The sequence below is a fragment of the Athene cunicularia genome, unplaced genomic scaffold (genome assembly GCF_003259725.1).
Source record: "Athene cunicularia isolate RWA unplaced genomic scaffold, athCun1 SCF_93, whole genome shotgun sequence".
Lineage (NCBI taxonomy): Eukaryota > Metazoa > Chordata > Aves > Strigiformes > Strigidae > Athene > Athene cunicularia.
This window is the reverse complement of record NW_020799527.1, coordinates 12,354-24,368: the sequence shown is the minus strand read 5'-3', so window position 1 is coordinate 24,368 and position 12,015 is coordinate 12,354. Positions and strand designations below refer to the sequence as shown.

General features: G+C 54.8%; 2 protein-coding genes and 1 non-coding gene across 3 annotated transcripts; 1 reads left to right on the top strand and 2 right to left on the bottom strand.

Moving 5' to 3' along the window:
* Window positions 1-2,184: 2,184 nt before the first annotated feature.
* On the bottom strand, window positions 2,185-2,266 carry TRNAS-GCU. Its single transcript has one exon. It is a non-coding gene; the product is annotated as a tRNA-Ser (tRNA).
* Window positions 2,267-4,107: 1,841 nt separating this feature from the next.
* LOC113490986 (beta-keratin-related protein) lies at window positions 4,108-4,437 on the bottom strand. The gene has a single exon (XM_026867608.1). It carries the CDS (start codon window positions 4,435-4,437, stop codon window positions 4,108-4,110), a length of 330 nt encoding a protein of 109 aa, XP_026723409.1.
* Window positions 4,438-9,520: 5,083 nt separating this feature from the next.
* On the top strand, window positions 9,521-9,850 carry LOC113490985 (beta-keratin-related protein-like). The gene has a single exon (XM_026867607.1). It carries the CDS (start codon window positions 9,521-9,523, stop codon window positions 9,848-9,850), a length of 330 nt encoding a protein of 109 aa, XP_026723408.1.
* The last annotated feature ends 2,165 nt before the right edge of the window (window positions 9,851-12,015 follow it).

The following is a 12,015-nucleotide window of genomic DNA, read 5'->3' as shown; positions in this document are numbered from 1 at the left end:
GTCCATAACCTAGAGAGCCAAGGAGTGATCAACAAGACTCGCTCCCCCTTTAACAGCCTCATATGGCCAGAGTGAAAGTCTAAGGGAGAGTGGAGACTGACAGTAGACTATCGTGGCCTGAATGAAGTCATGCCACCGCTGAGCGCTGCCGTGCCAGACGTGCTAGAGCTTCAATACAAACTAGAGTCGAAGGCAGCCAAGTGTAGGCCACGACTGATATTGCTAAAGCATTCTTCTCCATCCCTGTGTCAGCAGAGTGCAGGCCACAGCTTGCTTTCACCTGGAGGGGTGTCCAATGCACCTGCCAGTCAGCTGCCCCAGGGGCAGAATCACAGCTCCACCATTTGCCGTGGACCGATCCAGCCTGCACTGGAAGAGGGTGAAGCCCCAAAATACCTGCAATGCCTTGATGACATCATTGTATGGGGTAGTACAGCAGAAGAAGTTTTTGAGAAAGGGGAGAAAATAGTCCAAATCCTTCTGAGAGCTGGTTTTGCCATAGAGCGGGGTAAGGCCAAGGGACCTGCACAGGAGATTCAGTTTTCAGGAATGAAATGGCAAGATGACAGATTCCGATGGAGGTGACTGATAAAGTAGCGGTTATGTGCCCACCGACAGGTAAAAAGGAAACGCAAGCTTTCTTAGGCGTAGTGGGTTTCTAGAGACTGCGTATTCCAAATCACAGTCAGACTGTAAGGCCTCTCTATCAAGTGACCCGGAAAAAGAATTATTTTAAATGGGGTCCTGAGCAACAACAAGACTCTGAACAAATTAAAGAGGAAACAGTTCATGCAGTAGCCCTTGGGCCATTTTGAACAGGACAAGATGTCAAGAATGTGCTCTACACCACAGAAGAATGTGCTCTACACCACAGCCAGGAAGAATGGCCCTACCTGGAGCCTCGGGCAGAGAGCACCAGGGCCCGATTCGAGTGGGGGTTGACCCCTGGGGATTTAGAGTTGGGGATATAGAGGATCTGAAGCCCACTATCCTCCAACTGGAAAAGAGATATTGGCTGGCAGCATGCAAAGGGGTTCGAGCTGCTTCAGAAGTGGTTGGCACTGAAGCACAGCTCCTCTTGGCAGCTTGACTGCCGGTGCTGGGCTGCTGAATGATGGTGAGATATTGCTGCTGGGGTGGAGAACTTGGTGGTGAAAGTACGTTGTGTGGGTGTTCACGTACCCAAGAGCCGGGCCACTGAAGAACAACAGAACGACCAACAGGTGGAACAAGCTGCTAAGATTAAGGTGGCTCAAGTGGATCTGGACTGGCAACGTAAGGATGAAAAATGTATGGCTCACCAGGCCCATGACTTCTCAGGCCCTCAGGGAAGGGATGCAACGTATAGATGGGCTCGTGACCGAGGGAAATCTTAACCATGGACAGCACTGCACAGGTTTTCCATTCATGGACGTGAGATGTGTGCAGTCAAGCAAGCCAAACAGTTAAAACCCCTTTGGCATGGGGGATGATGGTTAAACTCTAAATACGGGTTGGCTTGGCAGATTGATTATATCCCGCTCACACAAGCTCAGCGTGGCAAAGGCTATGTGCTCACAACGGTGAAAGCAGCCACCGGACGGCTGTAAACGTGTGCCGTGCCCCGCACCACTGCCCGGAACACTATTTTAGGCCTTGAGAAGCAAGTCTTGTGGTGGCATGGCACCCCAGAGAGAACTGCATCAGATAATGGGACTCATTTCCAAAATAATCTTCATAGACACTTAGGCCAAAGAGCATGGCATTGGGTGGGTGTATCACATCCCCTGTCCTGCACCAGCCTCTGGGAAAACTGAGCGGTGCGATGGGTTGCTAAAAACTACAGAGAGCAATGGGGGGTGGAATTTTCAAACACTGGTGCATGCACTTAGCAAAATCCACCTGGTTAGCCAATACTAGAGGATCTGCCAACCAGTCTGGCCCTGCTCAGTCAAATCTTCTTTGTACTGTAGATGTGGACTGAGGGGAGGCGGCTGACAGTCCTGTGTGTTCCCCGGCTCTTGCTTCTTTCCTTTCCTGTTCCTCTCGCCTCTGTGGAGACAGAAGAGGTTGAGGTATGTCCTGAGACACTTCAAAAGCTTTGCTAGTTCCATTCAGTCAGCTCTCATCTCAAAACAAAGGCTTATTTGGGGGGCACACATCGAGCTCCTCACACTCATCGAGTTTGACCACTGTTGGGCTGGCCGACGAGGATGGGATTCGAACCCATGCGTGCAGAGCACAATGGATTAGCAGTCCATCGCCTTCACCACTCGGCCACCTCGTCCGCATGGTGCTTTGGCTGCTGCTCCTGCCACTGCTGCCGCTGCCACTGCCACCGCTCCTGATCTTGCTGCTCTTGTTCCAGCTCCAGCTCCTGCCCCTGCTCCTGACGCTTACATCTGCTTACACTGTTTGCCATGGGAGAGAAGGAGCCAGCCTACAGCTTTTGCCCCTTGGGACGGGTCCACTCTCCCGAGAGCTGGGCTGAGCTCTGGGGACCTTTGGCAAATAGGTCCCAGCATTCACATCAGCAAACGTCTGGAGAGCAGAGCTCCACGTCTTCCTGGGAAGGAACACAGGACAGTGGCCCCAGCGTGGCTCAGCGCCCGCAAAGGAGTTGAGCCTGACTTTGAGGTTAATTTGTCACCAGCCACCTTCCCCTCACATTCTGGAAGCTTACCACCAGCTCCTAAGGACAGGGGTCACTCACACTTGACTGCTGGACTTTGAACCAGGACACAGCATGTGCCTCAGGCTTGGCTGTGGCTTCTCTGTGCTGTTCCCCCTGGTGCTCACCCAGGCTCTCATCACAGGCTGCTTCTCTCCCAGCACAGCTAACAGTCAGGAGCAATGAAGGAGCTGAGGGGCACTGTCCCCACTGCACACAACTCCCCTTTTCACCTGCCAGAGCTGTGGTGCTGCAGAGAGCGTAAACCGCTGCGCTGGTCCCCTGAGCCCAGGCTTCTCTGTACCTTGAAGGTCAGACCCTGGGTTGAGGGAATTGGTGCAGAAGCCAGCCTTGCTGTCCCTGGCGGATAACACAAAGGTGGGCATAGCATTGTGCACCACGGGATGGACACCGAAGGCAGGGCCCTGGGAACCTCTCTTTCTCCTCCACCTGCTTAATTCCTGTCCTTGATAAAGGGGAGCAGTGCACAGCCTTGGGGGCTGGCACCAGAGCCGCTTGCACCCTGGTCACTCTGCGTAGTTTCTCCAGAACCATCCAACCCCCTGGGCCTGCAATACTGGAGACATGTGAACAAGGAGGGACTGTCAGATTCAGGATTGCCTCCGGGTCAGGAGCCCACGGCAGCAGGGAACAGTGGCCTGGGAAACGCAATGCTCTGGCGTGCTCCTTCCCCACAGCGCTGGCACTGCATGAGGGGGATGTGAAAAATTCCTGTGATTCGCTTTCTAGGTTCCAAACAAAGGCTTTTATAACAAAGGAGCCAGGGCCACCACGGGCTCTCATTAATCCAGCAGTCTATTGAGTCCCTGCTGTAATCTAAGCAGCACAGGGACATAGAACAGAAAATTCAGGCTCCCTTGATGCTTTGTGTTGTGGCTTTCGAGGAGTGCTGATGAGTAATGGGGATCCTTCCAGAAGAGCTCTCCCTCCCGCCAAGCTGGCCTTGTCTCCATTGCTATGGGACGTCAGGGGCAAAATGAGGCCCCTATGGAAAAATCTGTGGTTGTAGCAAGGGAGGAACTCTCTTGGACAGTCAGCTGGTTGGGATTGGAGAAGAAGGGAGAATGAAACACCTCTCTCTAGCAAAGCCGTGATGTCCAGTGTCTTTAATGAGAAAATCAAAGGAAAACGGAAAAGGCGACAGCTCAGGCAATGCATGTTGGAGGCCGAGGAAAGCTCAGACAAGTGCTGCCATGGGAAGGAAAATCTCCATGCAAGGGATGCTTCTTGGGCACCTGACATTCAAGGCTCTGGCAGTCACGTATGCTCTAGACCCATTGCCATGGAAGGGAGGTGGGGGTGTTTGATGGGGACTGTAAGATAAAGCAGAGGAAGAGGGGGAAAGGGAGAGATTGCGTTGGGAAGAGACTGAAGGCCACTCCCTCAGGGCTGGCTCCTGCTCTTTCCTCCAGGCCCCTGGTGCTTGACCACGGGCTTCAGCATAAGAGATTGCCCCGTCCCAGAGGCCCACAGAGCCCGCGGCCCAGACCGGACCACCCAAAGCCACCCAGCCCCAGGGAGCCCCCAGAAGCGATGGGCACACTGGCAGCGCTGAGGGAGCTCCCCACGGCAGCCGATGCGGTGGATCCCACGGCTGTGCTCTGAGGGAAGGAGCTGAGGATTGGGCCCGGCAGCGTCACCACCACTGGCGAGGGCTGGATCGCAACGCTGGAGTCGGCGCACCGGATGACGCAGGGCTCGTTGCAGCTGTTGGCAAGTGGGGTTGGGCCGCAGGTGGCCTGCAGGCACGGGCTGTAGCACGACATGTCTCGCAGAGGGAGGCGACCCTGCAAGACCAGGAGGGAGCAGAGGGCATTAGCTGTCGGGACCTTTCAGATGCCCAGCTTGGCTGCTCTGAGAGCAAAGCATTGGCTGGCCAGGGCCACATCTCCCTGGGATGTTCCTTTCCCTGTCAAGAGTGACCAAGGCCGGTCGCTGTGCCATGCATGGGGGACAAAGCACCTGGTGACCCGTTGGACGGTACCGGTCGTCCAGCCTCAGTCTTCAGCGGAGCCACTGCTATAAAAGAGCCCAACTGACTCCCCCTCGGGAGGGAAGAAAGCTTTCCCCCTTCCCTCACCAGCTCTCCTCCCAGAAGAGGGAAGCACGGTGTACTTTCCAACCTGGCCCACATATCAGAAGGACCCCGCACAGAAGGGAAGCAGTCCCGTTGGCAGAAATCCTGCCAGCATGAAGAGAAGGAGTGAGTTCAGACTTACCAAGTTCACTGTGGAGAGCAGGGGAAGAGACGTGGATGGAAGGGCTTGCAGTCGCTCGGGCTTTTTATATGGTGAGCCAGCGCCTCGGGAGACCTGGAACACACCTTCTTTGTGAAGCACGTTAACAAACAGCAATTTGAGGCTTGCAAAGCACAACCCACAGATGGAGAACTTGTCCCTTTGATCTGAAAGGCCTGGCCTGTGTTTCCATATTGGGTGAGAGCACAGTGACGCATTAGCTGCTGGCTCCTCAAAGCAACGGTCATTTGAGGTCCCATGCCACTTCTCAGGAAAGGGTTTCAGTAGCTCCAGGCCTTGTGTGTGGGTTGTGCACATCCTTGCTGGGGAACGTGACTACCACTGTCAGTCTGGGCTTCAGCAGTGGAGCACTCGTGACAAAGGCCACTCACGTGGGTCTCCTGTTGAAGGGTCCTGAGGCTGACCCTAAGAAACTCAAGGCCTTGCAGGGCCATGGGAGGGCTCAGCAATGAGCTAAGGCCTGGTGTGGTGGTTTGTCCTTCTCAGAATTCTCATTCTCATAGTGGGTAGTCAGCCCCAAGGACGCAAGGTCACAGTGGCTGAGGAGGTTACTCACAGGCGTTTGACTGAGGGTGCTTTTTGCTTTCGGTCACCTTGCCAGCCCTGGAAAGGACAAGTGCTCTTGTGGCTGCAGTTCAAAGCAGAAGGCATGTTGCAGAGCAAGGATGGGCCTGTGCTGTCCACTTCCTGCCCTCAGGTGTTACCACGTGCCTGCTGTGGCAGGTGGATGCATGTGCTCGCTGCTGCTGCCTCAGCTTTGCTCGGGCGCAGCAAATGCCAGGCTCCTCATGCAGTAGAGGAAAGCCTCCCCACCGTTCACGTGTCTGGCAGTGGAAGCGGGATGGCAGGCCAAGGAGGAGAGCAACCCAGCGATGGCCCTCACTGCCAGCTGTAGCAGAGCTGTGCGGGCTCTGTCACGCTCCTGTCTGGTGGCAAAGGAGGCTATGTGAGGAGCAGAGTGTCTGTCCTGGCACATGCTCCTGTTTGCATGACCTCTCAGCTGCCACAAGGCAGAGAAGAGAGGCAGGAGCATCAAGGCTGTTCTCAACTTCTCTGCTTACCCACCACGGCCTTTGGCATTTGCTGGTGCTCATCAGTAGTTTGAGCGCTCATCCGTTAGTGCCCCGGCCGGGAAGAGAGCAGCCACAGGGCAGGTCGTCCCAGGCGGCGAGTTTCCCTCAGGCCTGGTCCCTGCTAGCATCTTCCCCTGCAGTGATTGCTGTGGGCAACCCGTGCCTCTTCTGCGGGGCTGGGCCACGTCTCCGAGGGCCAACCTCAGGGCTTTGGAGGGCTGGAAGATATAGGCAACCACTTCTCTGCCCTTCAGCTGAGGACACGCCGGGGAGCGAGTGCCTTTCGAGTTCCTCAGTGAGCCTCAGAGACTTGCAGGAGGGAGCATCACTGGCTGCTTTGGCAGTGCACTTCCAGCTCCACATGGAACAGGCAGGGGTGGTTGCTGCCCACTCTGGTGCCATACTGACTCCGGGGACCAGTTTCTGCCTGTACAGAGTGGGCACATTTCCTCTATGAGCTGTGGCACTGGGTCGCCCTTCCCATTAGGATGGCACAACAGCCCCAGAGCATGGCCCTGCTGGAAGGGATGGCAGAAGCGAGTCATAGCCATCAACACTTTGAAGGAGAAGACAACATTCCCCCTTCTAAGACCCTTCCCTCAAATGCACAGCCGCCCAGGTGAGAGCGTGGCCCATCTACCCAAGCAGCACAGGCAGGCAGAGCCTTTTTCCAGGCAGCTCTCAAGGGCCGGCAACACGTGCCTGGCCTTTGAGCTCCCGCCACACCTCTCCAGGCAGGCACAGTCTCCTCTGTGTCTCGTAGGGTAGCAGGGAGCACCATCTGCTGCCACTCAGTGGCTGCAGCCTCGGTCTGGTGGTCTGTCACACCGGTCCCTAAAGAAGCAGGCTCTCCAGGCCATGGACACTTTGGGGCGGCAACTTTCCTCGTTTTGGTCCGTGCTCCAGAGATGTCTGGGAGTGGGAACGTCAGGGCATGTCCGTGCCATCCTTCCCTTGGCTGCCATTTCACCAAGGAAGATTTCTCACAGGATTTCAAGGAGTCACCAAGTGGTTGGGCAAGACGCTAACAGCCACGACAACACTGTACAAAATGCTGCATTTCTGCAGGGATGTGGACACGAGGTTGTGCCTAGGGTCCTCGGCAGATCTGAATCCATTTCCCCCAGATCCCCTGATGCCAGTGACTTGCACCGAGGTGGAGCGGAGGACTCTCACAGCGCCTCAGCACTATTTGCTGACTCACAGGTGACTCCAAGGTGGTCTGCTGCTGTCACCTTGCAATTAAAGGGACCCGAATGTGCCAATTCATCCCTGAGCCAGGCAGAACAAGCCAGACCCTCTGGGTCAGTGACCTGAACAAGCCAGTGGGCAATGATGCAAAGGTGAGTGTTGTTTGGGAAGACTGCACCGAAGTAAACAGGTCCACTTGGTGATGGCTCGCTTTCAGGCCTGAGTCAGCAGGCTCCTTCATTGCTCTCCAGGGCCATTGCTTCTCCTCAGGAGAGTAATGAGTAAAGTCCTGGCAGGCAAGGCAAGGGCTGTGCCCTTCCCAGAGAAGACACTCTGGCCTTTCCTGACTGAGGACAACAGCTGAACTGCTGGGCTCCCTTTGCATGGTGTGCATCACCAAGGCCCGAGGGGAGCAGACGTCTGCTACCGAGTACCCTGAGCCACTCCAGCAATGGCCTCCGTGTCCCCATCCCTGCACACAACGGGGTTTTGGTCCAGAGCGCAGGAGGGCCTTGTTTGACCATCACCTTCCAAACACTCTGGGGATCTGAGTCTCCTCCGTTCTCTGTCCCCCAGCAGAACAAGCATCCTGCAGAGGCTTGGCTGTGCTCTGAGCAACTCCATCGGTGACAGGCACTGGTGTTGCTCAGGGTCGGTGTCAGCCTGTCAAAGAGAGACCCTTCTGAGTGGCCTTCAGGCATGCCCCACAGGCAAAGTCCTACGTAAGTGGGGCCATGTTCCGCCGCAAGGTCAGGACGTGTACAACACCTACTCATGGCCTGAATCTGCTGCAAGCCTTCACCAGCAACTGGAATGAGACCTCAAACGAGCGTTGGTCTGGGGAAGAAACGTAACTGCTATCAACAAAATCACGTCAGTGCTACCCAGGATGAAAAGGCAGCCACGCATTTCAGGCAAAGGAGGCATGTCTTTCATCTACCAGCAGAGGTGTGAGAAGCCCAGATTGCTGTTTCTCAACATGCTTCATGTTTGAGGCATTTTTCAAGCTCCCCTGGGGCTCTGGGCTGCAGTATAAAAGCTTGCCCAGCTGCCAGCTCCTCTGTCATCTCCTCGTGCCTTCCTCTGCTCTGTGAAGTTGGTAAGTGTCACTTCATTTTGCCTCTTGTCTCCTTGGTCGGCAGGACAGATTTTATGGAGAGGGCTGTATTCACACTTCAGCAGTGCTCCTTTTGGGCTCTTGGCATGATGACAAGCTTCCACAAGAGAGCTAGTCCCACCACAGATGTCTGTCTTCTTCCGTAGTGGCTGCTGTCTTCAGGAGCCCTGTTGTGTTCTACTCAGACTTGTCCCCTCCTGAAAGAAGTGGGTGAGAGGAGCCTGACCTGAGAAGACCCCTCAAGGGGTCTTGAGGGTGAGGCAGGGACAAGGAGACCCCTTTGAGTGAACAAATTGATGCTTGTACAAGGGCTGATGGATGATCAGGTAGTACAGAGCCTGATGTCAGGAAGAGGGAGCCTCTTGGTCTGCAGTAGTAAATCTTTCCCTGACTAAGGCCACAGCACCAAGGTTACGCTCTACCCATCTGGAAAACCTGGCATCCATTTCCTCATAGCGGGAGGGGGCTTACTGAGGACACTCTCTGGGGCACCTTCCCTACCAAATTGCCAGGGCTGAGCAGAAGGCTTGTTGGGAAATATCCTCATAGCCTGCAGACTTCCCCTTGGTAACGGAGCCACCACAGGTAGCAGAGGGCCTCCATGGGGCAGGCATGCTTGGGCGTGGCAAGGCCAGCTGAGGTATAGCCTGTGAAGGAGCTTGACTTGGACGGGGGCAGTTTCCTTAAGTTTGGATGGACCCTCTCGGATCACCCTTCAATTACAAGCAAATACCCAATGCAGGCCCACCAAAATACCCAGAAATCCCTTCTCTGCAGACACTGGAGGTCCATCAACTGCTGGCCACTGCTTCTGCCTTTGAGAACGTTTACCAAGTGGGAGCCTGCCTTTCAGGGGGGCCTTGCAAGTAACTCAGGCCAGGTTAGCCCGGGTGCCTGTGGATGAGACATCCCAGGCGGGTGAGAGAAGAGGTCTTCACATACGGCAGGATGTGACCAGGCAGCGGGGAGGTTGAGGCAGCAGAGAGAGTGGTGCCTTGTGGGGTTCTGCCAAAAGCACAGCAGGGCACCAACTGCGGGCCTGCCTGACGGACACAGGATTCTTGATTCAGGCCCCACCACAGATCGCTATCCACTGAGCCGAGAGCCATTGTATTTTCTCAGAGGAGCCAAGCTGGGCGTCTGAAAGGTCCCGACAGCTAATGCCCTCTGCTCCCTCCCGGTCTTGCAGGGTCGCCTCCCTCTACGAGACATGTCGTGCTACAGCCCGTGCCTGCCGGCCACCTGCGGCCCAACCCCACTTGCCAACAGCTGCAACGAGCCCTGCGTCATCCGGTGCGCCGACTCCAGCGTTGCGATCCAGCCCTCGCCAGTGGTGGTGACGCTGCCGGGCCCAATCCTCAGCTCCTTCCCTCAGAGCACAGCCGTGGGATCCACCGCATCGGCTGCCGTGGGGAGCTCCCTCAGCGCTGCCAGTGTGCCCATCGCTTCTGGGGGCTCCCTGGGGCTGGGTGGCTTTGGGTGGTCCGGTCTGGGCCGCGGGCTCTGTGGGCCTCTGGGACGGGGCAATCTCTTATGCTGAAGCCTGTGGTCGAGCACCAGGGGCCTGGAGGAAAGAGCAGGAGCCAGCCCTGAGGGAGTGGCCTTCAGTCTCTTCCCAACGCAGTCTCTCTCTTTCCACCTCTTCCTCTGCTTTATCTTACACTCCCCATCAAACACCCCCACCTCCCTTCCGTGGCAATGGGTCTAGGGCATACGTGACTGCCAGAGCCTTGAATGTCAGGTGCACAAGAAGCATCCCTTGCATGGAGATTTTCCTTCCCATGGCAGCACTTGTCTGAGCTTTCCTCGGCCTCCAACATGCATTGCCTGAGCTGTCGCCTTTTCCGTTTTCCTTTGATTTTCTCATTAAAGACATTGGACATCACGGCTTTGCTAGAGAGAGGTGTTTCATTCTCCCTTCTTCTCCAATCCCAACCAGCTGACTGTCCAAGAGAGTTCCTCCCTTGCTACAACCACGGATTTTTCCGTAGGGGCCTCATTTTGCCCCTGACGTCCCATAGCAATGGAGACAAGGCCAGCTTGGCGGGAGGGAGAGCTCTTCTGGAAGGAGCCCCATTACTCATCAGTACTCCTCGAAAGCCACAACACAAAGCATCAAGGGAGCCTGAATAGCCAGAGAATCATAGAATTGCCTTGATTGTTAGGGACCCCCAAAGATCGTCTACTCCAACCTTGTGCAGGAAAGGGAGCCCAGATGAGATTATCTAAGCGCCCTGTCCAATTACACCTTGAAAGCCTCCTGGCACAAGGACTCTCAGACGTCCCTGGGGAGGTAGTTGTAGTGAATGACTGTTTTCACTGTAAAATATGTCTTCCTTGTATGAAGGCGAAACCTCTCCTGGTTGCTGCCTCTTCTCTCCTTGTTCCTCTTTGTTAAGAGGGAGTCTCCGTCGTCTTTGTAGCCGCCTTTAGGTACTGGAAATCTGTGATGCTAGCAGGGGAAGAGCATCACAAGGCAGGACGAGACCCGGTATGACATGTTTTGTGGGAGTAAGCGGAGGTGGGAGAAGGGAGGGTTCAGGGTGGTCCTGGATGGAAGAAGCATTTTGGAAATTTGAGAGGAGAAAGGATAATATGGCTGTCTCTCAAGAACTGGTTGCTGTTCAGCATGTTTGCCTGGCCGTGCCCTGCTTCTGATCAGTGCAGCCTGTCCTGTCTTCTTCTTAAACTCTCTTCCTGACTACTTTCCCCGGTGAGGGGCTCTCTGATCTGTGTGCATGTGTGCGTTTGGAAGTGTAGGGACCAGCAACTGGAGCCAAACCACAGGTGGCCGTGGTTGTGGTCTCGGTGGTGCCAGTCACTGGAGTAGAACCAGAGGTCATTGGCATTGCTTGTCTGGGGTGCCGGCCCCTGGACAGACCAGGGTGAGTGGAAATAATGTGCCAGCAAGTGAAGCATGTGAGGATATGCAAGTCAGCATGTGACTGCTCTCAAGCCTCAAGCCAGCTGAGCAGTGAGTGGGTAAAGCGGCTTGTGAGCCACGTGTGGGTGTGTTTGCCCCTCAGAGTGAGGTCACAGAAGGCGTTGGGTACTGGAGGCACCAGAGGGTCTTGGTGTGAGTGACAAAGAAACAGATCTGAGAGAAACATGGCCGGAGAAAAACAGCTTGAGAGAACAAAGCTTGAAACTGATCAGAGAAATGCCACAAACACTTCCGTGACAAAACTGTGAGTTACAGGGTGCATTCTGTGGGGGTTGAAGCTGATACGGCTGCCCAAATAACACAAGATGCATCTGGAGGAGGGACTTCTATGGATACAGGACAGTCCTGCTCTGTAGCACCTGGACACATTTCAAAGACCATCTGTGTGGTGAATGACCTTTGATTCATTATCCATGAAATGCATATTAAAGTTAATACCCCTCATTATGCTAACAAAGGCTAACATGATCGTGCTAATTACATCTTCCCGTGAAACACCTTCCTCCTTCCCAGATATGGGATATGTAGGTATGTGTGTCAACCTAGGGGATAGACCCAAGGGAAGTGTGTGTGTTTTTTACCTTTCCCAATAAGAAATGCAAGGCATATTGTATTGCTCACCACAATTTGCTATATTCTTAGCCAACTATCGTGTGTTCAATTAGTACATTGTGGGTAGTTAATAAATGTTTGGACTTCGAGGCCTGTTGTCAGCTCCATTGGGGATTTGCGAATCAGTCATTTGTCTCCCTCGTTTGAGC

Bases quoted from the DNA above. Each gene is read 5' to 3' on its own strand.
- LOC113490986 (XM_026867608.1), bottom strand. From the start codon at position 4,437: ATGTCGTGCTACAGCCCGTGCCTGCAGGCCACCTGCGGCCCAACCCCA.
- LOC113490985 (XM_026867607.1), top strand. From the start codon at position 9,521: ATGTCGTGCTACAGCCCGTGCCTGCCGGCCACCTGCGGCCCAACCCCA.